This window comes from Hyperolius riggenbachi, chromosome 11 (assembly GCF_040937935.1).
Source record: "Hyperolius riggenbachi isolate aHypRig1 chromosome 11, aHypRig1.pri, whole genome shotgun sequence".
Taxonomy (NCBI): domain Eukaryota; kingdom Metazoa; phylum Chordata; class Amphibia; order Anura; family Hyperoliidae; genus Hyperolius; species Hyperolius riggenbachi.
This window is the reverse complement of record NC_090656.1, coordinates 159,334,274-159,361,156: the sequence shown is the minus strand read 5'-3', so window position 1 is coordinate 159,361,156 and position 26,883 is coordinate 159,334,274. Positions and strand designations below refer to the sequence as shown.

Here is a 26,883-nt window from a genome sequence, read left to right as displayed (position 1 = left end):
CACTTTATGCTTGACCACACCCACTTTTGGCACGCTCAGTACGATGTCCTCCTCTTCAGGGTGTGATGTCCTCCTTTTTGGGGTTTTGCAAGTGGCCACCCTATTTGCACATAGTGCCCAGTACTGCTTGTGTCAGGCTAAAAATTGCACCCTGTGACGCACACCAGAGGGTAGTGCCACCACCTTATGAGGAAAGTATCATGGGTCCCCCTTTGTGGTTGCACTCACCAAAAGCGCATCTTGAACTATTGCATATCCCATCCACACTACTTTGCCAGCCAAGGAGTAAGATGCGGATATAAAAGCAAATCCTTTTAATATAACAATACCATAGTCACAGGCTCACAGTAAGAAGTATCTGTTCCACCGCGGACAACACAGAGCCACACGCTGCCACTGTTTCTCCCGCTTCCGGATGTTGTCAGTGCACTCCTCTGACTCCGCCCTACGCGTTTCGTCACACACCGTGACTCATTCAGGGCCTAAACTGCAATAACAGTTACCTCCAACAAATGAAACGCAACTATCGTTACCTCTGACACATGAAATGCTGCAGAAAACGATTACTTAGACTGCGCAAACGGTAAATGAGGCAAACATTAACTCGTGTGGCCATAGAGTCCCATTGCTGGGAAAGTGGGACATAACCTGGGGCACATTGCAGCCTGGGACAAAGGACCCTGAACCTGGGACACGGGGACGTCTGGTCAGGGTAATGTTAACTTAGCAATCTGTCTCGGACATGCAATGAAAGTAGACCTTATCATACACACCACCTCTCCTATTTAAATATTACACACACTTCTCTCCCCACTTTTTCGTACTGAACCTCCTCCCCAATACCATACACACACACCCTGCAACCTCCTACCACTACAATGGCACTCATCGAAACCCAGGTACACCACCTGCATACGCTGACCAACACCACCACTAGACGCACTGGCCGCTAATCACATATGCACTGTTCTCTACATAATTTCACTCAAACCCTGCAAGACGAACGTTTACCCGTGTTGTACTATATTCAATAGTATCTACTACAATGAATGAACCCTTCCAGCGCATACTCTATCTGCACAGGTCACATGACTTGTTCACATGATAGTTAAGTCACTTCCAGAAGCGCCTTTACGTCTTTCTGTTTTGTCACTCAGAGCAGTCATGCTTCGGTTGCTGGGAAATTTCCAGTTGTGGAGGTCAGAGCTATCAATTTTAGCGCGTAGTTATAAAACAGATCCCGTGGTTCGAGACGTGGTTCTGTTTGAGCATCACAGACCGCGCTTCTTCCGTTTGCTGGGGGCGTTCTGCGTGGCTCAGACCGGTTTCTGGGCTTACTTAGCCTACTTTGGGTACACATCCTTGCGGGACCTGCGAAAGAGTAACCGCAATCAAGATGAGGAGCTGAATGAGAGGAACATGGGCTCTCCTATGTGGAGGGCTGCCTTCACTCTGGGCTGCTTGTCAGTTGGTAGGTGTAGTGTAACATACTGAGGTTAGGTGGGAAGTGACCTGCAGTTGCTTAATAATGTTAAGCTAATTTATGTAGATATGTACTTTGAAAACAGAGCAAATCCTGTTATGGGGCATTTGGTGTGTTTTCAATCTAGGAATGGTCAGTGAAATGCATATAATTCGGAGTTTATGGGATGCAGCGCAAGTCCGACAAAAATGGCGCTGGAAATTTGGGTACAGTTGATGCTGCCATAGGCCATGATGTTAATTATGGCTACTGTAATGTGAATTGTGGCTATAGTAGTGCTCAGTCAGTAATTTGGGCGCCTTCAAAAGACAAATTTTATAATAAAAACAGCACAATTTGGCCACCAACAATAGCTGGAAGCCGAATTGCATCTTTCCCCTGAGTCAATGGCAGCAAGGAGGGGGAATAGTAACTAACGCTGCTGGGATTTTTGCATGAGCAGGGTGAGGCTGCTTTACTCTGCCTCCAAATTTCCCAGCTCCTTCATTACATGTGTACTGTTAGAGGTTGCTGTGATTGAAAAACTTTCTTATGAGGTCACCTGCTGGCTCCCCTAAACTAGACTAGCGCTGAATTTGATTGGTCCATTTCAAGCTGCTTACAGGATTATAATCTGCTCATTGCGATCCCTATTTCAATTTGCATACATAGAGTTAGGGCTGGTTCAGACGGACGTTTGGAGGCGTCGCGTTCGTTGGCGTTGCGTTCGTGATGCGTTCAGGCTTTCAGCAGCGTTCGCATTGCGTTCGGATGTGGTCGCGTTTTTCTTCCCCTAGGGGGACATTACTCGTCGCGGTTAACCGCCCCTGGAAGCAACATGTAGCTTCCAGGGGCTCCTTGAACGCCAGTGAAAATCGGGAACCGAACGCCGCGTTTGTGCAAACGCGCATAAAAGCTTGGTACAAACGCTCCCATTCACTTGAATGGGAGCGTTTAACGCCAAGCCCCGAACGCTGGCAGTAAACGCTCTGCAAACGTCCGTCTGAACCAGCCCTAAGGGCACATTCACAAGGACGGCTAAGAGTGGTACAGTTTACACCCTGATAGCTACTCTTTCTTTGTTGCTTAACACATTTAGGTGACTCCAAACGTATAGCAAGAGCCCTTGCGGCAGCTGCCCGCTAGATGCGACGTGCGGTAACGGCACCATGTGTCCACTGGTGACAGGTGTGGTTACAAGCTATTCCATTCCATTATACAGTAACAGGAAGGCACTCACTCCCGGCATTTGAACGCAGGTAATGGCACTATTTTGCCATCTGCAGGATCCCTAAAAAAAAAAAAAATCCCCGAGATGGGTTTTTAACTAGAGCTGTGGAGTCGGTACAAAAATACTCCCAACTCCTCGACTCTGACTACTCTATTTTGCATATAACAATTTTGATGAGTGAAAGTATGTAGCATAAAGGCATCTTATCACTGCCAACCCAAGGAATTTTAAAGTTATATTAAGATGGCATCTTTTGGTAACAAAAAGCTCCTGGCCAGGAAGCAGACGCTCTTACCCTATCAGTCAATACGGCCAGTTATTGTCAACATGAATGCCCAAGTATGGTGGCTGTATAATAAGATTCACTGGAGCCCCATATTAGCCGGGTTCCAGCGTGTAGCCCTGCCACCTTACAGAAAAAGGCCTCTACCTTTTCTATATGCTATAGAAAAGGCCAGGGCCATCTTTTGCAAGGGGACAGATCTATGTCCAGAATCCAGCTGAAATGGGGTTCCAGAGAATCTTATTAAACAGACAATGTTTTGGGATCCTCTAACATTTAAAGGATACATCCAAGGTCAAATCAAAATCCACTTACCTGGGGCTTCCTCCAGCCCCTGGCAGCCGTCCGGTTCCCTCGCTGCTGCTGCTCCTCTCACTGCCGGTGTCCTCCGCTAAAGAAGCCGACCTTGCCAGGTCAGCTTCATGTGCGATCCAGTAGTTCTTCGCCTGCGCAGTAGAGACCCGATGACGTTGGCTACACCACGTGACCTGCGCCGTGGAGCGCACATGAAGCCGACCCGGTGAGGTCGGCTTCTTCAACTGAGGACATCAGCAGTGAGAGGAGCTGCAGCGAGGGCACCGGACGACTGCCAGGGGCTGAAGGAAGCCCCAGTTAAGTGGATTTTGATTTGACCTTGGACCTCTCCTTTAAGCATTAGCATACCTCTGTGTTTTTTGTTTTTTTTTAGGTACACCAGGGATGCAGTTTAACTAAATTTAGGATATAGCTGAAGAGTGGCTGTTAAATAGAAATCAAAACTAGTCCTTGGTAGGCCTGAATGATTTTAGGAAAAGATTGAATCGCACAATTTGTGCCAGAAATAGCAATTTCGATTCACAATCTTCTATACACAACGATGGATCAGCACATCAATGGGGAGTAAGAGTGCCTCCAGTATAGGTAGCCAAGAATAGGTGCCCCCAGTATAGTTTAGCCAGCTATAGGTGCCCCGGTATAAGTAAGCTAGCTATAGGTGCTCCAGTACAGGTTAGCCAGTATAGGCGTCACAGTACAGGTTAGTCACCCAGATCCCTTTTAGTGTATATAGCCAGATCCCCCCCCCCTTTAGTGTATATAGGCAGACCCCCCCCCCCCCATACACACACACACACACACACACACACCTTAGTGTATCTAGGCAGATCCCCCCATTTAATATTGCCCGCATCCCCGCTGGCACCTGCTCTGCTCCGACTCCAGGCCCCCTCCTCCAGTGGGACCCGATTTCCTAGCAAAACACTGCCGCGTGGCGAACAGCTGGGAAGAGGCAACAAGCGTTTGCTCAGTAACGGCTGGGCCTGTAACAGGAAGTAACATCATGTCACTTCCTGGCAGGTGTGGTTACTGGGCAACGCTCGCCGTCACTTCACAGCGGCCCACCGCACGGCAATCCAGTGAGGGGGATCGGGTCTCACTGGAGGAGGGGGCCTGGAGGCTGAGCAGAGCAGGTACCAGTGAGGGCTCTGTAAAGCCGCAGGTTTGACGATCTCAAGATCATCTTGCCCCTGATCACGATCTTGATTTAAAAAACGAAAATCATTCAGCCCTTGTTTTTGGTAAGTGTACTTGTAGAGAGTGTAGACCGGAACAAAGAACCCTGAAATGTAAAGTCATGCATTTTGGTCGTACCAATGGTCTAGCACCATACAAAATAAATGGGATACAGTTGGGGACATCAAACTTGGAGAAGGACTTAGGAGTACTCATCGACAAGTTAAATAATCCTACTCAATGCCAAGCCGCTGCAGCTAAAGCGAACAAAATTTTGGGATGCATTAAAAGGGAAATAAAAACTCGAGATGCTAGCATAATATTGCCCCTGTTTAACTCTCTAGTAAGGCCACATCTGGAATATGGAATTCAGTTCTGGGCACCACATTACAAAAAAGATATTGCAGTTTTAGAGCAGGTGCAGAGACGAGCTACAAAATTGATACGTGGGATGGAAGGTCTCGCTTACCAAGAAAGGTTAGATAAACTGGGTTTATTTAGTCTAGAGAAAAGACGCCTTAGAGGAGATCTAATTAACATGTATAAATACATCAGAGGGCAATATAATAGCTTGGCGGATGAGCTTTTTGTCCCTAGGCCTTCTCAAAGGACTAGAGGACATGATCTGCGCATGGAGGAAAAACGTTTTAGCCATTTATTTAGGAAAGGGTTCTTTACAGTAAGAGTGATTAAGATGTGGAATGCATTGCCACAGGAAGTCGTTATGGCAAACTCTATACCTGCATTTAAAGGGGGCTTAGATGCTTTCCTTGCTTTGAAAGACATCCATGGCTATAATTACTAGGTTATGCCTAATGATGTTGATCCAGGGATTTTATCTGATTGCCATCTGGAGTCAGGAAGGAATTTTTCCCTTTTGGGGCTAATTGGACCATGCCTTGTGGGTTTTTTTTCGCCTTCCTCTGGATCAATAGGGGTATGTGGGGGACGGGCTGGAGTTGTACTTTGTACTGGTTGAACTCGATGGACGTATGTCTTTTTTCAACCAAAATAACTATGTAACTATGATCGGACACTAGGCAATCTAAGCGATGTCCAGCTACTCTGCAGGAGAATGAGGGGATTCTTCCTCTGTTACACATTCTTCATGCACAATTTGAACCAGGTTTACGGTTGATAAACACATCTGTGTATTCAGCTCTGCGGGGAATAACATTCTCAGTGGATTCAGCTCTGCAGGGAATGCATATGTACTACTGTGTAACTTAATTTGTAGTCAACAAACCTAATTTTAAAATATCAAATTGATTTCATGAGCAAAGGGAGCGCTTATATTCGAAAAAAAAATGTAGAAACCTGCATCAATGCAGAATTATTTGCATCTCATTGACAATCCCTACTAGACAAAACTATGCATCATGTTATTTATTATATATGTTACGGCCAGAACCCGAAGTTTGGCCACTTCTAGTTCTGGCCGGCCACTTCGGGTTCTGGCCGGCCAATGTGCGAAGTGGCCGCTGCGCTGCGGCCAATGTGAGAAATGGAATGATTCCTGTAACATTAATGTATCTTCTGGCCGCAGCGCAGCGGGCAAATTTATCACAACTTAGTTAATTTCACGAAATGCAGCCGGCGGCTTTTTCTCTGCCTCTCTCTCCTCCCCCCCGCCTCTCTATCCTTCTCTTATGGGCAGCCGGCGGGGACACGCGTGTCCCCCCAGAGTCGTTCGTCGCGCCAGGAGAGCAGAGCGGGGAGGCTGCAGACATTGCTTCTGCCAGCACCCGCTCTGCAAGATCGGCAGGATTCCCTGCTGCGACGAACAACTCTGGGGGGACACGCGTGTCCCCGCCGGCTGCCCATAAGAGAAGGAGAGAGAGGCGGGGGGGGAGGAGAGAGAGGAAGAAAAAAAGCCGGCGGCTTCATCTGTTACATTGCCGGCGGCTTCATTTCGTGAAATTAACTAAGTTGTGATAAATTTGGCCGCTGCGCTGCGGCCAGAAGATACATTAACGTTACAGGAATCATTCCATTTCTCACATTGGCTGCAGCGCAGCGGCCACTTCGTACATTGGCCGGCCAGAACTAGAAGCGGCCAAACTTCGGGTTCTGGCCGTAACATATATAAAGGATTCCTGTGTACACATCAGATATACAGTCACAATCAGATATGCATATCTGACTTTAAAGAGAACCCGAGGTGGGGTTCTGAGAACGTAATCGCCATACAGAGACTGGGTCTGCCTATAGAGCCCAACCTCTGTTGCTAGTCAGATTCCTCCTAAGCCCCCCCTGCGCTCTGCGAGACCCCATTAATCACAGCCGCGCTGTCGACACGCAGCATGTCACAGCGGGCTGTGTTTACCTCTCTAATGCCAGTCTCGCTGCTCCCCCACCTCCTACATCGCTCCGGTCCCGCCCACGTCCCTTCCCTCACCGCTGATTGGAGGGAAGGGACGCGGGCGGGGACCGGATCGATGCTGTAGGCTGGGGAGAGCGGAGACTGACATTAGAGAGGAAAACCTAGCCCACACAGCGCGGCTGTGATTAATGGGGTCTCGCAGAGCGCAGGGGGGGCTTAGGGGGGATCTGACTAGCAACAGAGGCTGGGTTCTATAGGCAGACCCAGCCTCTGTATGGGGATTTCATTGTTAGAACCCCGCCTTGGGTTCTCTTTAAAAATACGGTGACTGCTTTATTGCAGCAGCACAAGTAACTGTTTTTTGATTGGTTTATTTCATCTCTCTGGACTATGTACTACTATTTCTGTATACATATTATTTATTATCTGAGAAATTAGAACATTTTATCATATTTTCTTAGCAGTTGAAGTTGGTGCATTTTTTTCCTGGCTCCGACTCCAGGGCCCATATGCAATTCGTTTTTTCTCCTGAGTTTTCTTCTAGGTGATATTTTTAAACTTGTAAATAAAATGCCTTTTAAACCCCCAGCAAGCAAGAAAATATTTAAAGGACAACTGAAGTGAGAGGAATATGGAGGCTGCCATATTTATTTCCTTTTAAACAATACCAGTTGCCTGGCAGCCCTGCTGATCTATTTGGCTGCTGAATGCTGGAAAGTTAATATAATCGAAAATGAAAAATTATATCCTAGGAGAAAACTCAAGTGAAAAAGATGTGCATTAACCTCCCTGCCGCTCTAAATATTTGCTGCGCACGGCAGGGAGGGTTTTTTTTTTTGCATTTTTTTTTTTAGCATGTAGCTAGCCTAGCGCTAGCTACATGCTTCCTCTCCCTCCCTGTGGTGTCCCCCCGTATGCGCCTATCGCCGTCGGCGCATATGCCCATCCGGAAATCCCGTTCTGAACGGGATTTCCATGAGGGCTTCCCCCGTCGCCATGGCGACGGGCGCGATGACGTCAGAGGGAGTCCTGATCCACCCCTCAGCGCTGCCTGGCACGGGTCTCGAAGGGGGGGGGGGGGGCACCCTCTGATGCGCCGGGTAGCGGCGGCGATCGTAAGTGACACGCAGCTAGCGAAGTGCTAGCTGCGTGTATAAAAAAAAAATTATGCAAATCGGCCCAGCAAGGCCTGAGGAATCCTCCGCGGCAGGTTACCCCGAGCTGAGCTCGGGATAACCGTTAAGGAGGTTCATCTTAAATGCATAATTTGAAGTGCACAAAAAAAGACCTGAATTAGACCAGAATTGGAACAGAGGGAACTGCAAGGAGGCTCTGCACTTTGATCACATGGTTTGCTGCATAACTTGTTTTTTTATCTGTTTCAACATATGCTTGCTTGTTTCTGCAATTCCTGTATCTAAACATACCCCACCCTTCTGCTGTCAGCTATCGATCACCCTATAGAATGTTTACGATGTCTCTCTCAACCACTTCTTTCTGCTTTCTGTTACTGAAAATTAACGTCACTTCATCCTCCTACTGTCAGCAACACCATACACATTGCTCCCTCTCTGCTATCGTCTCCCCTTCTCTCTAGCCATTAACTATTCCTATTTCTCTGCTCACACTACCCCTCCTCTGCTCTCAATAAACTGAACTCGGCCACACACAAGTCCTACCCTCACATCTCTCTGCTCTGCCTACTACTCCTCCTGGCTTCTGGGGACATATCACCAAACCCAGGGCCCACTCCTAGACCTCACACTCCTCTGGCTACAACTACTTCCACCATTAACAAACCTCACCGCCTCTCCTCCCAGAACACCTACAACCTTATTGGCATCCCCCTTCTTCCTAGCTCTCCCCTCCCAATATCTGGGGCTCTATGCAACTCGCTCCCTTTGTAATAAACTGGCCCTTATTCATGACATGTTTTTCTCCAACACTTTCACCTTCCTGGGGCTAACTGAGACATGGCTAACTCCATCAGGCACTGTGTCTCCAGCTGCTCTATCACATGGTGGTCTAAAATTGTCATGCCCCTAGACCTGGCCACAAACATGGAGGCGGGGTGGGGATCCTCCTCTCTGAACACTGTTCCTTTAAGCCACTCACACCACTGCCTGTGCTCTCACTCTTATCCTTTGAGGTTCATGCTGTCTGTCTCTACTCTCCATACCACATTCAGATTGCTGTTATCTACCGCCCGCCCGGTCCAGCCTCTATTTTCATAGATCACTTTTCGGCATGGCTTCTCCAGTTCCTCTCCACTGACATACCCTCTATCATCATTGGAGATTTCAATATACCCATCGACACTAATTGCCCTACTGCCACCAAACTGCTCTCTCTCACCTCCTCGTTTGACCTCTCCCAATGGTCCTCCACTTCCACCGTCAAAGACGGCCACACTCTTGACCTTGTCTTTACCCGCCTCTGTTCTATTTCAAGCTTCCATAACACTCTGTTACCCCTCTCAGACCACAACCGTCTTACCTTCTCAATCAATTCTTCTCTTAACGTCAACTCCTCCAACACTACACCATACGGTCATGCGCAGGAATTGCCACAACCTGGATCTGAATTCCCTGACTGAGGCCTTGCAACCTCTAAGTACTCTGTCTTCCTACACTGACCCCCGAGGCAGCATCCAGGCTACTTATTTAGTGTAGTCTCCTCTGCCATGAATTCAGCTGCTCCACTCACCACAACCCGCCCCCGCCAAACTAACCGCCAGCCCTGGCTCACTGAACCAATCAAACAAATGAAAAGGCGCTCCAGGGTGGCAGAAAGATACTCGAGAAAGAGCACGGCTGTAGAGGACTTTCATTACTATAAACAAACTATGCAGGAGCTCAGGGATGCCCTCACCTCTGCTAAGCAGTCTTATTTCTCCTCACTCATTTCCTTAGTCCAGGGGCATAACTAGGCCCCACCGGGCCCCCCTGCAACATTTCAGAGCGTGTCTTCCCCCCCCCCCCCGGGGCTCACTCGGGGCCATTTTGTGGGGGCTGGAGGGGTGGCAGCCTGAGGGGTAAGCCTTGGCCACAGTTGGCGGGGAGAGGGGAAGTCTCCCCCCCCCCCTCTCCCTCACGTCGGGGCTCTCCCCTCCAGCTTAAGTTACAGTGTGGGCAACGGCAGGCAGATACATACCTTCCGTGTATTCCACCGCATACTCTTCGCTCTAGCGTCTGACGTCACTTCCGGAAGGGACAACAGACGCTAGAGCGAGGAGTATGTGGTGGAACGCACGGAAGGTATGTATCTGCCCGCTGCCCACACTGTAACTTAAGCTGGAGGGGAGCGCAGAGGAGAGAGCCCCGAGGTGAGGGAGAGGGGGGGGACTTCCCCTCTCCCCGCCGACTGTGGCCAAGGCTTTCCCCTCATGCTGCCACCCCTCCAGCCCCCACAAAATGTCCCCGAGCAGGCCCCGGGGGGGGGGGAGGGCTCGCCCCCCCCCCCCCCCCCGCGGGAGCAGGGGCTGCAGGCCCTATTGGTATGCCAGTGCCTTAGTCCCACAACCCAAAACAATTGTTCAACACCTTTAACTCCCTACTTCGTCCCCCACCTCCTCCCCCTACCACATGTCTGTCAGCTGATGACTTTGCATCATACTTCACAAGCAAGATTTATGCAATATGTAACAGCTTCAACACGCAACCATTTTTACCAGCTCAACCAACACCTGTAAATTCCTTCTGTCCGTCCGCCTGCATCCTCAATCACTACTAACTGCCTTTCCCCCGCTCCACAAGACCACTCTAACATCTTTCACCACACTCACTGAACAGTGTCTTTACTCACTAATCTCCAAAGCACATCTCACTACCTACGCCCTGGACCCCATTCCCTCTCCTCTAATCCCCCAGCTTTCCTCCTCCCTTAAATCCTGCTCTGACAACTCTATTCAACCTTTCTATCTCCACTGGCACTTTTCCTTCCTTATTCAAACAAGCCATCATCACACCACTTATCAAAAAACCCTTTCTCTTGATCCAACTTCTTTATCCAATTTACCATCCTGTCTCGCTCCTCCCCTTTGCTTCTAAACTGCTGGAATGTCACATCCATTCTGAATTGTCTGCCTTTCTCTCTACCGACTCCTTACTTGACCCCTTTCAATCTGGATTCTGCACACACCATTCCACTGAAACTGTCCTCACGAAAGTTGCTAACGACCTACTGGTAGCTAGATCCAAAGGCCAGTTATCCATTCTAATACTCCTTGACCTTTCCTCTGCCTTAGACACGGTTGATCATGCTCTGCTTCTCCAGACACTGTCATCTTTAGGAATCAAGGGACAAGCACATTCCTGGATCTCCTCTTATCTCTCTGGACGCTCTTACACTGTGTCCTTCTCTAACACCAATTCCTCCCCACTACCACTGTCTGTTGGTGTACCTCAAGGCTCAGTTCTTGGGCCACTTCTTTTCTCAATCTACACTCGTGGCCTGGGACAACTAATTAACTCTTTTTGGCTTCCAGTATCACCTCTATGCGGATGACACCCAAATCTATCTCTCAGCTCCTCACCTGACATCACTACTATCCAGAGTCCCCGACTGTCTACATGCCGTTTCTGCATTCATGTCTTCCCGCTTCCTCAAACTCAACATGAGTAAAACGGTAATTGTGATTTTTCCACCATCGCTATCTACACCCCCACCAATTGCAACCATAACTGTAGACAATACCCCAATAACCTCGACCACTAAGGCCCGCTGCTTGGGGGTTATACTTGACTCAGAGCTCTCCTTTAAACTTCACATTGCCTCATTAACCACCACCTGCTATTTCCAGCTCAAAAATATATTCCGTATCCGTCCCTTCCTCACACAAGACGCCACCAAAATGCTTGTACATGTCTTAATCATCTCCCGCCTAGACTACTGCAACACCCTGCTCTGTGGTTTACCAAAAAACAGGCTAGCACCTCTCCAATCCCTTCTAAATTCAGCTGCCCGCCTCATTCACCTTTCCACACGCTCTTCCGATGCAGCCCCACTGTGTCGTTCTCTCCACTGGCTACCCATTACCCAGAGGATCCAGTTCAAACTCCTGACTCTAACATACAAAGCCCTTCACGAGTTGTCCTCTCCATACATCTCCTAACTAATCTATAGATATTGTCCCTCCCACAACCTTCGTTCCTCTCAAGAAATTCTCCTGGCCTCTAAGCTGATCACCTCCTCTCATGATTACATCCAGGACTTTACACAAGCATCGTCCTTCATCTGGAACTCTCTTCCACAGCCTGTACGTCCTGCTCCAAACCTGGACATCTTCAAACGCACTCTTAAAACACACCTTTTCAGACAAGCTTATAACATTCTATAGCCCTTATTTACTTATCTGTTCACAATGTAATCAGAGGCAAAGGGTCACCGCATCATCCATTCTCCACCCCCTTACCTAGTGTGTCCCCCACTACCCTTTAGATTGTAAACTAGCAAGGGCAGGGTCATCCTCCTAATGTTTACTGTTTTTGTCACAATATTGGTGCTGCTTGGAACTCAGCTGTACATTTTTTTTTTTGTAGTATCTATGTTCCCCTTGTCATTTTATTGTGCTTTGTAAAGCGCTGCAGAATATGCTGGCTCTATATAAATTAATAATAATAATAATAATAATGCAACTAATCTCGTCAGATCTGACAATGTCAGACACACTTGATCTTCTGCATACTTGTTCAAGGGCTATGGCTACAAGTATTAGAGGCAGAGGCTCAACAGGCTAGTAAGGCAACTGGTATTGCTTAAAAAGAAATAAATATGGCAGCCTCCATATCCTTCTCACGTAAGTTGTCCTTTAAAATAGGTTTGATAGTACAATTTTACCTAATTTTATGGTACCTTTTCAATTGCTGAGTGCTGGAAAGTTAATATAATAGAAAATGAAAAATAATATCCTAGGAGTAAACTCAAGTGAAAAAGATAATTGCATATGGGCCCAGGTACCCAAAAATTGCTCTGACTTCACAGCCCTGTTTTTGTAGAATACGTTGTTATTGAACTTTTCAAAAGATACAGCAAGAAACAAAGCAACAAAAACAGAACATTAATGACCAGAGTGGTAACACAGAAGGCATCATGTGTGGGATTATATCAAATATGGATTGTGACTTTACATATAAGAAGTAAGCAAAAGTTAGATAATAGGCCATATTCTTAATAGCAGACATCTAATTAACATTATCAACCTGTCCGTATAAATGATGTCAGTAGAATCCCATACCACAGAGGAGTTCATAATGCTGGAATTTTAAGGTGGAAAAAAACAGAGGTGGTAAAATAAAGGTATACGATGAACAGTCTGAGGTGCATAGAAATAAGTGAGAAAAAATAAAGCGAAAAAGCGGGTAAAAGAAGGGAAAGGAGCTAGAAGGAAAAAAAGAAAGGAGGCGTGAATGAGTGAGTCGCACACGGTGGCTCCAAGTACTAAAGAGACTCAGATAACATAGATGACTTTATATATGATTTTAAAGAGACACTGAAGCGAAAAAAAAATATGATATAATGAATTGGTTGTGTACTATGAATAATTACTAGAAGATTAGCAGCAAAGAAAATATTCTCATATTTTTATTTTCAGGTATATAGTGTTTTTCTAACATTGCATCATTCTCTAATATGTGCAGATTACACAACACTCAGCATTCAAAATGATTCTTTCAGAGCAGTCTGTGAACTAATGACCTCTCCTCTGCCAGAGGAAAAGTAAATAGTTAACTAACAGTTGAGATAATAAAAGTCAGAAAACAGCCCTCTCCACGACTTTGAAAGTCGTAGAGATAATGGCTTTTTTGTATAGAGATAACAACTGGAGTTTCTTAACTCTTCCTGTACTGGAAACAATTAGACTGATGTATCTGATCTTAACCACTTGCCGACCGCACGCTTATACCGTGCGTCGGCAAAGTGGCAGCTGCAGGACCAGCGACGCAGTATTGCGTCGCCAGCTGCAGCCTAATTAATCAGGAAGCAGCCGCTCGTACGAGCGGCTGCTTCCTGTCAATTCACGGCGGGGGGCTCCGTGAATAGCCTGCGGGCCGCCGATGGCGGCTCGCAGGCTAAATGTAAACACAAGCGGAAATAATCCGCTTTGTTTACATTTGTACGGCGCTGCTGCGCAGCAGCGCCGTAAGGCAGATCGGCGATCCCCGGCCAATCAGCGGCCGGGGATCGCCGCCATGTGACGGGACGTCCTGTCACTGGCTGCACAGGACGGATAGCGTCCTGTGCAGCCCAGATCTCCCGGGGGTGGCAGGTAGGAGAGGGAGGGGGAGGATTTCGCCGCGGAGGGGGGCTTTGAGGTGCCCCCCCCCCGCAAAATGCCAGCCAGGAGGAGCGATCAGACCCCCCCTGCACATCATCCCCCTAGTGGGGAAAAAAGGGGGGCGATCTGATCGCTCTGAGTGCCCTTTGATCTGTGCTGGGGGCTGCAGAGCCCACCCAGCACAGATCACCTAAAACAGCGCTGGTCCTTAAGGGGGGGTAAAGGGTGGGTCCTCAAGTGGTTAAAGAGGAACTCCAGTGAAAATAATGTAATAAAAAAAGTGCTTCATTTTTACAATAATTATGTATAAATGATTTAGTCAGTGTTTGGCCATTGTAAAATCTTTCCTCTCCCCGATTTACATTCTGACATTTATTACATGGTGACATTTTTACTGTGGGCAGGTTATGTAGCTGATGCTAGCTGTTTTGGCTGTTAGAGACAGCTGTAAACAGCTAATTCCTGTCTGTGAACCTTGTTACATTGTAACAAACTGCCAAAAGTACCGCGGTACTCAGAGCTTCTTGTGGGAGGGGTTTCAGCACAAAATCAGTCACACAGCGCCCCCTGATGGTCTGTTTGTGAAAAGCATTATATTTATCATGTAAAAGGGGGTATCGGCTACTGATTGGGATAAAGTTCAATTCTTGGTTGGAGTTTGTTTTATTTCTTAGCTGTACTACACATACAAATCATAATATCATAGTTTTTTTTCCGCTTCAGTGTCTCTTTAAAAGAAGTGTCTAATCGATCAACTTAGTCAGCCCTGTTTTTTAACACGTTACATGGGTTGAAAAAAGACGACCGTCAAATTCAACCAGAAAAAATAATCACTGTTCTGCACCCGACTATATCTCAAGAAAGTAAAAACCCTTACAAAGCTTAGATTCATTAGCCTTAAAGTGAACCTGAAGGGAAAAAGTGCCCTAAATTGGTACTTTCCTCTGTAGCGGGAAGCCTATGGTTAAAGTGAACCTCCAGACTAAAAATCTACTAAGCAGCACTGAAAAGGCTTGGTGTTTTCTTTAAAGAGTAACTGTCAGGCTGCAGAAGCTAATTTAAACCTCTATTCTCCTGTGTTAAACAGTTTAGAAGGAAGCCCAAAAGCCATTAGTGAAGATAAAAATCTCAGTTACCTTTGATGTGTGCTTATCTTAAAGGCTGTTATAGACCCATAAGGACGCAAGCCGCATACTAAACTGCAAAGCATTCTGGGGCCCTCCCCTCGGCTGCTAATGAGACGTTACAGCAGCTTCTAATCAGTCCAGCGCGTAGCACTGATAAATCTCCGGGCAGAGTACACTGCAGGAGTCAGCTTTTGTTCCTAGCCACATGGCTCATTAATATTCACTGCACACTGTGTTGTTCAAGTACCAGCTTTTCTGTGATCAGGAAGCAGGCAGGACATGACGACACATTTGACAGAAAAACATGGAGCCTGCCATGAGCTGTCAGGAGCATCTATCTGCATATACTATATACAAATTCTGTGAAATCCAAACGTGGACAGTGAAATGCATATGTAATGTAAGTACAGCCAATATTTAGCTACTGATATATGTGTTTATTTTCTCTGAGACCTTATACCTAACAGCTCCTCTTTAACAGTTTTATGGCATCAGAACTTTGTTTTTCTTACCCAAGCCTCATTTTTAGCTGCACAGAAGAAAGCTGCCCGGGCATTTTTCCCCTGATGCTGTGCAAAGCATGATGGGATTTCAGATGTTGTTGTTCTCAATCTGCTGTTTTGGAGCAATTTTTTTTTTTAAATTTTGAATTTGAGATTTAAATCCTAGTGTGCGCAGATAGGAGGGGTGATCAGGACACAGGTCAGTTGGAACTGCTCCCTGTCACCCTACGATTAAGGGCAGATGGTAGGCCCGATACGCGTGAGTTGATCCTGTGATTTTATTGCATGTCTGTGGATTTTTTGAAAAAATATATCAGCCTTTTACTTCAACCTGGTCTGGATTGCGGATCTTTTTGTGCATATCTTTCGCTATGGCTTGGCTTGCCTGATCCTGCACCGACTGGTATGAAGCTTCGGGGTCTTGAGCTTATATGAACTTTCCCTGCTGCTGTCACCCTTTCACCTCCTTTCAACCAAAAAGATGGCCTCCCCCATGAAATCACAAACATTTGCCTGTTCTTTTAAAACAGGGTGGGTAAGAGATTATATTACCTATTTATTTTAATTAACATAACTAAGGTAACTTAATGACAGTATGTTTGTTTAGGCTGAAGTTCCCCTTTAACCAATGGGCTCCTCTGATTCAGCGCCGGGACCCCCGGATCCTGATTGACAAGCACTTGTCAAAGAGGGCTGCTGCACTCCCATCTGTGAACAAGTTAGGGTTGCTACGGTATACCGGTATGATGGTATACCACGGTTTGATTGTGCATGGTAATCATACCATACACAATCTCATTTTACCAGTTTTCGGGGGCGGGACGACATAGCAGCAGGAATGCGACTCAGCGTCGAGCGCACGAACAATGGCAGGGATAAATAAATACTCGCTTGCTGGGTCCTGCATGCTGTAAGGGAGCTGGGGACTATTGGTTGTGGGGGGTTAAATAGGGAATATGATCTCAATTTTGTATGGTAGATGCTGTGTTGCTCTGTGCTTGCTTTTTTAGGGGTGGGGGGCTGTCTGGGTTTTTTTTTTTTTTTTTTTTTTATCTGTCTAGATTTGTATCATGTTCCCTTGCCCTTTAGGAAATTATGGGGGCATTACTTTATGGGTTGAGGTGTGGAGCATCCTTTGTAGATGGTGGGCATGCATATTTTTGTTTATGTTGATTCCCTACTATGTTACGCATGTAATGCGTCTGTTTTTCCGCGTAGCGCCGGCGATTGGACGCCTGAGAGGCGCCGTGGTGTACGTCATTCCGTTGTTGCGGTCATGTGATGTGTGTTGCGGTGGCGACGGCGGGCAGCGTTCTTTACGCTTTACAGCGCGGTTGTGCACTGATTTCTTTACAAATTTCGTTAATGCCCTCACCTTCAGGATGCACTTAACTTCATCCTGGATCTTTTAGGTAATTTTTAGCCACTTCAGATCAGTATAACGGACGCTTTTCACATTTTGTTTATCGTGTGTTTTTTGTTGTAGTGATGACATCATGAATTATTGACCCATGGAATGGGAGGTTGGTACCCTGTGTAGACAAACCCTTCAGTTTCCCATCAGGTCCGGTCATTTACATGCTTTTTTCTGATTGGTTCCCATACTGTGGTAATGACTATATAAAGAGTGTGCTAGCATTTGCTCAATTGGCTGTGTGGCGTGAACAAGGACTGTGATGGTCCAAAACGGTGGACCGTAGCCACTATGCAGCTATAACTGTTTGTTTTTTATGATCCAATAAAGTAATATCTGATAAAAGCTGTGCTGGATCGTTTTGGAGGAGCTGCTTGATATACCCAGAAGGTACACGGGTGGATCCGCTGCACGCTTGTCCCCTCCATCACTGGCGTGCGGTCTCGCATACCTTTCTGGTCACTGCACGCAGTACTGGCTTCATTCTACTTGCGTCACATTTCCCTGAAGCAGCGCCCCCAGGGCACTACTACAAGGAGATGATACACAAGAACAGGAAGAAGAATTAAGCCAGTACAGCGTGCAGGACCCTGGCAAGTGAGTATTTGTTTCTCTGCCGCTGCTGAAGGAGTGGGGCACCCCATATTGGGGTGGGCATACTATTTAATGTAAAGGGGTGCCCTGGGTCCAAATTATAGTTATCATACCATGGAATTTCATACTGTTGCAACCCCAGAAGGAGTGCAGCAGCACTGTACAAGGTGTAGAGCCATACTGTCATTAAATGGGACTTTATAGGGAATGGTAATGATCCACAGAAAAGTTTAAGCAAACCTGTAATTCTGGAGGAGGGAAAAGCTAGAGAGAAGCCTCTGAATTATTCAGAAGCCTCCCACGTCATCCTGCAGACCACCGCTGGACCCGGGATCCCCTGGAAGCTCATGTCCAGCTCCATGCTGCTGCACAGACACAAGCTGTCTGTGCAGTGTGGTCCATGCTGAAGGGGGGGGGGGGGGGGCATCCCAGCATTTGAAGGGCTTCCCTCTACTGAGGTAAGTATCCTAAGTGAGGTTTTTGTCCTTGATTTTTCCTTTAAAAAATGTTAGTTTGGTATTTGATTACTAAAATTAGACATGTCTTTGTATCCGCAAGTTCAAGAACAAGTCCCCAAACATCAGATATTATATATAATTATGTGACCTTATTATGACATAACACTTGCACAAAATGGTCAAAGGGATTGCCCCCAAGCCTTGCACTTGAAGAGGATGCATATTACCTGTGTGCCACCCAGAGGGCTATTGTATAACGCAACAGTATTGTGACTTCAACTATACAGTATATGCCACAGCAATTTAAAAATGAGGGGATTGGGGTACTGGAAAATGACTCCTGGAGGTATGGTTGCTGTAAGCCTTCATATCACCAGTGTATCTGACACTTCTGTCCCATTTAGTGAACTAATTTAAGTTTTTATAATTTACAAAAGAATCTCGTTACAGTAAACTCTGATATAGTAAACCTCTGGATATAGTAAACTCCGTCCCCAGGTCCCAGCAAATGCATATGTATAAATATACAATGTGTGACCAATTCTGATATAGTAAACTTCTGATATAGTAAACTTCTGATATAGTAAAATTCTGATATAGTAAAATTCTGATATAGTAAACTTCTGATATAGTAAACTTCTGATATAGTAAACGTCTGGATATAGTAAAGTCAGTCCCCAGGTCACAGCAAATGCATCCGTAAAAATATACAATGTGTGACCAATTCTGATATAGTAAACTACTTTTCCTGGTCCCTTGGAGTTTACCATAAAATGATTCTACTGTATATCAGGGATGTTTGGGTTTATAATACACAATATGACTTTGTTGAATATTTGTACTCAATTTGGGAGGTCCGTTGAAAATAGCACTGAAATAGCAGTGTGTGTTGAATGGTGTTGAAGGTCATCCTGTTCAGGGTCAATTTGCTTCCATTGCAAAAGAAGCTCCATTCTTCTTGGAACACTGCTCTTAACGCTTTCACCATTCGGATTACTGGGTAACAATCTAAACGACTCTATTTAATGATGCCAAGCAGCGGCAAATAAAATCATGGGATGCTGCTCGTGTGGGATACAGTTTTGGGCTCCACAGTATAGGTAGAGACATTGATGTTTTGGAGCAATAACAACATTTGAAACTAAATTAATCGAGGAGATGGAAGTTCTCATATCAAGAAAGGTTATAAAAACTGAACTTATGCAGCTTTGGAAAGAAGACAACTGAGGGGTGACCTAATGAACCTGTATAAATACATCCAAGAGCAATATAAAAGCTTGGCTAATGAGCTTTTTATCCCTAGGTCTGTACAAAGATTTAGACGTGGAAAATGAACTTTTACCACCTGTTTGGATGTGTGTATTCTCCTTTACTGTGAAGAGTGCCTTTCTAATCTTGGTTAGCCACTTTGTCACCTCCATGTAGTATGGAGCGCTTACCTAACCACTCTTTAAAGAAAACCTGAACCGAAAATTAAGTCAAAATAAGCATACACAAGTCATACTTCCCTCACATGTAGTCTACTCCTCAGTGTCTTTCTCCTGTCCCACGTCCTGTTTGTGTACTGTGATCAAGGGAATTTTCTGTCCTCCATTTTGAAAATGGCCATTACCCATAACAGCTTCCTGGTCAGCACACAGTTAAACTGTAACATCGCCCACTTGAGCCATAGGGAAAGATGGACATTACCTGGTACATCAGTTTTCCTCTCAGCTATAACTGACAGCAACTGATATTTTACTGACAGCAACTGATATATTTCAGATCTGACAAAATATTGTCAGAACTGGAAGGGATTATTGTCAGAAGAAAATGATGAACTGATGGCAAGGTAACTATGTAATGTTCATTTGAAGTTACCTCATGTGTTTATTTTAAATATTTTTACTCAGTACAGGTTCTCTTTAAGATCACTGTTTTATTCAATAAGTCCTTGGGTAAGACTTCCTAACACTGCAGGGTGGCCCCTTGAGCACTCTCTTAGTGGCTACAGCTCTTGAACACTTTGAGTCCAACAGGAGAAAAACGCTATACAAATGTTAGGATTAGGTTGTCTACATCTACTTTTAGAACCAGGGCTGTGGAGTCAGAGTTGGAGTCTCAGCAATTTTTGGGTACCTGGAGTCGGGGAAAAAAAATGCACCGACTCTGAATTAATTTAAACTGTAATAAAAATATAAAGTATGGTCAAATGTTCTATTTTTCAGATAATAGTCACCATAAATAACTTATACAGTATAATCTCATTATAATTAAATCTGATATAGTAAACATTCTGGTACAGTAAACTACCTCTTCATGTCCTGGACAATCTCCATTATGTCTATAGGAGCAACTCCTGGTATAGTAAACTCTGATATAATAACTTCTATTCTAGTAAACATGTTTTTTTTTAGCCCCTACTGACTGACTACTGTTGACTCTGACATATAACACATACGCTGACCACTGTTTACTATATCCAGTGTGAAAACCATGGTCGGCTGCTCTCTTCAGGGTGGTTGCAGGTGATGCCTTATAACAGTTCCCCAACCCTGTCCTCAAGGCCCACCAACAGTACATTTTGCAGAAAACCACTAACATGCACAGGAGGGGTAATTAGTTTCTCAGCAGAGCTGATTAACTACTGTGGATTTCCATAAAATGTGTACTATTGGTGGGCCTTGATGACCGGGTTGGGGAACACTTCCTTATAACATTTGTAAGACCAGAAGAATGGCACTGTCGCGTGATATACAGTACTGTACAAATAAGCAGCCTGGGAAAATGAGGAATAATGTGAACATAAACAAGAGGATGCAGTGTTACCACTTCCACTTTGCGAACACAGATAAAAGTACAGGATTGGATGCACTCCCGGCCAGGTATCTCTTCCCTCGTTAGCAATGATGCTCCTGGTAGCGTGTGGAGCGCAGCATAGGCTTCTTTCAGTTGTAGTGCAGATCAGAGTGGGCCTACTTTCTGTAAAACTGAGTGGAGAGGAGAGTGCCAAGTCCCGCCCGCGGAGGTATCGGAGCCGCTCGCATTGAAGATGCGAGTGGCTTATCATGATTGGCTGCATTTTGAAGAGAGGCTTCATGGTTGGCACCAGTGTGAGCAGAAAGTTTTGCAGGACACATGCTGCGCGTCTGAGTCTCGCCCACGGAGGTATCGGAGCCACTCACAGGAGCCGAGTGATTGCCTCTAATCAGTGACAGCTGCCATTTTTAAGTTGCCATGGATACTGTACTAGCAATTTGTCCAGCCTGGCTATGTACTAAGGCAGTGTTTCCCAACCTTTTCCGGCCCGGGGAACACTGTCTGACCAAATTTTTCTCCGGGGAACGGCGCGCGCGCGCGCGGTGGGGGCGATGCGGCCCCCGGTTGTTTGCGCGACCTAGTGGACAGTGCCGCTATGGGGGGGTTGTGCGGCTGCATAGCTGGCATAGTTGCCCCAGTGTAGGGAGTTTAGTTGCCTCAGTATAGTGCCCCAGTATAGCCAGTATAGTGCCCCAGTATAGCCAGTATAGTACCCCAGTATTGTGCCCCAGTATAGCTAGTATAGTGCCCCAGAATAGTGCCCCAGTATAGCCAGTATAGTGCCCCAGTATAGTGCCCCAGTATAGTGCCCCAGTATAGCCCCCCAGTATAGCTAGTATAGTGCCCCAGTATAGCCAGTATAGTGCCCCAGTATAGCCAGTATAGTACCCCAGTATAGCCCCCCAGTATAGCCAGTATTGTGCCCCAGTATAGCTAGTATAGTGCCCCAGTATAGCTAGTATAGTGCCCCAGAATAATGCCCCAGTATAGCCAGTTTAGTGCCCCAGTATAGTGCCCCAGTATAGCCAGTATAGTGCCCCAGTATAGCCCCCCAGTATAGCTAGTATAGTGCCCCAGTATAGCCAGTATAGTACCCCAGTATAGCCCCCCCAGTATAGCCAGTATTGTGCCCCAGTATAGCTAGTATAGTGCCCCAGTATAGCCAGTTTAGTGCCCCAGTATAGTGCCCCAGTATAGCCAGTATAGTGCCCCAGTATAGCCCCCCAGTATAGCTAGTATAGTGCCCCAGTATAGCCAGAATAGTGCCCCAGTATAGCTAGAATAGTGCCCCAGTATAGCCAGTTTAGTGCCCCAGGATAGCCAGCATAGTACCCCAGAATAGTGCCCCAGTTTAGTGCCTCCTGCCCGTCCCCGCGGCCGCCTCTGTTATTACCTTGTTAACAGCGGCCGCTCTCCCCTCTCCGGCGCGTGTATATTCAAGCAGCGTATCTCCGGCTGCTCTGTGTGATGCACTGATGCGGAAGAAAGGAGGGCAGCGGCTTCCTGTAACGGCGATATGTATCGCCGTTACTATGGTAACCGAGCCCTGCCTCCTTCCGCATCAGTGCATCACACAGAGCAGCCGGAGATACGCTGCTAGCATATACATGGTCTGGAGAGGGGAGAGCGGCCGCTGCTAAGGTAATAACAGCGGCGGCCGCAGGGACGGGCGGGAGGGGGGATAAGAGCACGGCACACCAGGCAACGTTCCGCGGCACACTAGTGTGCCGCGGAACAGCGGTTGGGAAACACTGTACTAAGGTATACTTAACCTTGTAGTCCATGAAATTTGCAAGTGCTTGCACTGTACCTCCAATAGGAGGACAGTGTTAGTCTTTTGCAGCGCAGAATGTACCAGGGCATGCTGGGCCATTTCTAAGACTATTTCTGATAATAGTAAAATTCTGATATACGGTAGTTAATTTTGATATGATGTTAAAATTGAGTTTTGTGAGTAGGAATTAACTGCTTCCCTACTTGGGGGTTTTTCCTTTCTGGACCAGAGCAATTTTCACCAGCAGCGCACCTCCCATTCATTCGCCAATAACTTATAGCTACTTAACACTATGAAATGTATCTATATCTATCTTGGTTTTTGTTTGCGCCACCAACTACGCTTTCTGTGGGAGGTACATTTTGCTAAGAATTATTTTATTCTAATTGCATTTTATTGGGAATAATAAGAAAAAAATTGAAAAAAGACATTATCAGTTTTCAGCCATTATACTTTTAAAATCAAACATTCTACTGGGGATAAAACCCACACATTGTATTTGCCCATTTGTCCTGGCTATTGCAACGTTTAAAATATTTGACTAGCACAATGTATGGCGCCAATATTTTATTTGGAAATGAAGATGAATTTTTTTCAGTTTTGTGTCCATCACTAATTAAAAGCACATCTTTCAAAAATAACAGTAATAATACATACACATTAAAAAGTTCAATCCCTAAGGTATTTATGTATTTTTAATTGTATTTTTTTATATGGGAGAGGGGTTAATTTTATTATGTGTTATTTTTATTAAATAAAATGTATGTAGCTGTAATTTTACTATTTGGCCACAGGATGTCCTTACACGCTTTACTTTCTGTTGGCGTACTTTTAGTACACAGGAGGAAGAAACTGTGTAAGTGTAATTTGTTTGTTAAAATGACCGCAGGCATCTCATTGATGCCGCAAATCATTGACAGGGACACTTAGATTGGTGAATTGGAACTGTGTACCAATGGGCGGCAACAAGAACATGCACAGGAGAGTTCACAGCAGCGAGTGCTGTATATCTACGCCCCTGTGCGGGAACTGAAGTCCTGCGAGCATAGATATGCTGCCGTGGGAGGGAAAAGTGGTTAAGTTACACAGTAGTACTACACTCTATATATGCAGTCTGCTCAGAGCTGTTGTGAATCCATTGATAATGTTGTGCACACTGATCGCAGAGATGTCTATCACCCATAAACCTGGTTCAGATTGTGTGTGAAGAATGTGTAATAGAGGAAGAATCCCCTCATTCTCCTGCACATCACTCTTATGGTGCCCATACATGGTACTTTTTTTCTTTTTTCATCCTATCTTACCATTTCTATGTAGTATAAGGGTAAATTAAGTGAATATACTGAAAGGATAATTTAGGCAGTTCCCTTATTATATTACATAGAAATTGTAAGATTGGATGAAATTTTTTTTACCATGTATGGGCACCATCAGATATACCCACAGTTAACCTATTTTGGTTCAACCATGCGCGCTCCCGCGGCCGATCACTGATTCCTCTCCCCCGCTGAAAAAGCGACAGCTTCTCTCGGAAGCTGCGCCTTTTCTGGCTGTTACCTGCGTCGCTCTAAGCCTTTGTTACGCTTAGAGTGACATCATGTAAATAAACTCATGGCCGCCATCTTGTGGCCAAAAAGTAATACTACAACTAAAAGTAAAAAAAAATAAAACTAAGCACACATTTACATTATAAAACTATAGTTTACATCCCACCCTCCCAAAACTACCCAAAGAAAGTGTTTAATATAATAAAAAAATAAAATAAAAAATAAACATTACAATAAAAAAAAATCTAACTATTTACCTAAGGGTCTAAACTTTTTAAATATCAATGTAAAGATGATATATTTCTATATATTTTTTTTTTTTATTTTAAACTTGTAAATAGTGATAGATGCAAAACGGAAAAAATGCACCTTTATTTCCAAATAAAATATTGTCGCCATACATTGTGATAGGGACATCATTTTAACGGTGTAATAACCGGGACATATGGGCAAATACAATACGTGAGTGAGAAATGGTTTTTCCCTTTTTTTTTTTTTCTTATTCTTCCTGTTAAAATGCATTTACTGTAAAGTGGCTCTTAGCAAAATGTACCTCCAAAGAAAGCCTAATTGGTGGCGGAAAAAACAAGATATAGATCAGTTCATTGTGATAAGTAGTGATAAAGTTATAGGCTAATGAATGGGAGGTGAATATTTCTCAAGTGAAAACGACGGAACGCAAATGGGTTAAGGCAGGGGTCCCCAACCTTTTCGGACCCGAGGACCGCTTTGATGCAAGACCTTTTCTCCAAGGCCCGGCAGACCAGGATGGGGGTAAATCAAGCACGCTGCTCGACGCCCCTTCCCTCCCCCACCCCCCCTGCATAGCAACACAGCGCAGCATCAGCTACTCAGCTGAGACGTGTGTGCAGCCCGGCCCAGAGAAATCGCCCAAAGGGATCAAATCCTGATCCCAGATGGGTGACATGAGTTGCTAGTGTGTATGCAGCTTAAGGCCTCTTGCACACTGCAAGCGATTCAGATTCCGCTTTTTAATCCGTTTTTACATCTGATTCAGATTTCAGTTTGCAAATTGCACACTGCAAATCGGAATCGGATGTAAAAACAGATTAAAAAGCGGAATCTGAATCGCTTGCAGTGTGCAAGAGGCCTAAAGTGTATCCAAGAACATAAATCATAAAGATTTTATACTTACCTGGGGCTTCCTCCAGCCCCATACATAGGTGCGCATGCACAGAAGAGCCCGACTTGCACAACCAAGCCAGATTACCAGGGTTGACTGCTGCTGAACGGAGCCACACAGGAGGACAGTGAGGGAGGCAATGATGCTTATGGGGCTGGAGAAAGCCCCACGTAAGTATAAAATCTCTATGCTTCTAAAATATATGGTGCTCAAATCTAGGCTGCCAGCAATGTGCTTCTGTAAATGTAGAAGTGGGAGCGCTGAGCTGTGACTGTAAGGAGACAGTACAGGTCAGTGACAGTACAGGGGAGTGGGGGTGGGAAGACGCAGACCCCAGCTTACAGAATGAGATAAGAAGAGCTGCTAACCAAATCTTGCTGCCAGCTGGGGGAAGACACAGACAGGAATAGGAGAGGGGATTTGTCAGTCAGAACTCTGCACTTTTTCACCTACAGTTCAGAAGCAACCAGAGCAGATAAGTGCATGCTGAGTGATAGGTTGTCACTGAGGCAGCATGTGCTGTGCTGCTTGTCTGCTCTGTGTGCTTCTGAACCGTAGGTGAAAAAGTGCAGAGATCTAAAGAAATCCCCTCTCTCACTGCCTGTCTCTCCTCCCAGCTCAAGCATGGCAGCTCGTGTCCCCTTCTATTCCAGTCTTTCAGCAAGCTAGTGTTGGCTGGCTGCTGCAGAGTCAGGACTGAGGGAACAATAACAGCTGTATCCTCACTGTGTCTCCCTCCTCGGACTGTGCTGCCTCACTCATCTAGGCTGCTTGAACAAGCCGGGTTTTGTGTGGGCATGTTTCATTGGCTGATTCTCTCCCTTTCATTGTGCCAGAGCCTCACTGATTGGCTGGTGGTAGGAAGGGAGGGCGGGACAGAGGAAGAGATGTGTATTGGCTCAGCCACCGATTGATAGTACATTTTTAATGTAAGTTACAGCCGCGGCTGCGCTGCAGTGAGGCAGGGGAAGGGACCACGGCCCAACACATGTCCTGCGGCCCGGTGTTGGGCCGCGGCCCGGTGGTTGGGGACCCCTGGGTTAAGGTGCCGATACATGGTACAATTTTTTTTAAATTTTTTGCCGATTAGATAATTTAGTTCGATTATTCCGTTAGATCGAATATAAAGATTTTTCCAGCATGTCCGATCAGATTTTTCTCGAAAAAACGGGATAATTGGTTGAATTTCTTGATCGAAAAATTCAATTAATCATTTAGATCGAATAAACGAGAAAATGGAACGTTTTTATTGTATCGTGTATGGCCACTTTTAGATTGCCTAGGGCCTGATCAATGTTCTGTGTTCCTGTCTGTACCCTCTACAAGTACTCTTACCAAGGACTAGTTTTGATTTCTATTTTTACAGCTACCCTATTGCAATATCCTAAGTTTAGTTAAAATGCATCTCTGGTTTACATAAGAATTCGAGTACCTCTGTTTTTCTAAATTAGCAAATT

General features: G+C 45.6%; 1 protein-coding gene across 1 annotated transcript in view; it reads left to right on the top strand.

Annotated features, from left to right (window-relative positions):
• Nucleotides 1-1,126: 1,126 nt before the first annotated feature.
• The window catches only part of TMEM223 (transmembrane protein 223), a 30,793-nt gene continuing 5,036 nt past the window's right edge, over nucleotides 1,127-26,883 (top strand). The window contains exon 1 of the mRNA XM_068261715.1: nucleotides 1,127-1,471. Coding sequence (XP_068117816.1) covers nucleotides 1,165-1,471 — 307 coding nt within the window. The 5' untranslated portion in view covers nucleotides 1,127-1,164. The remainder of the gene's footprint in view (nucleotides 1,472-26,883) is intronic.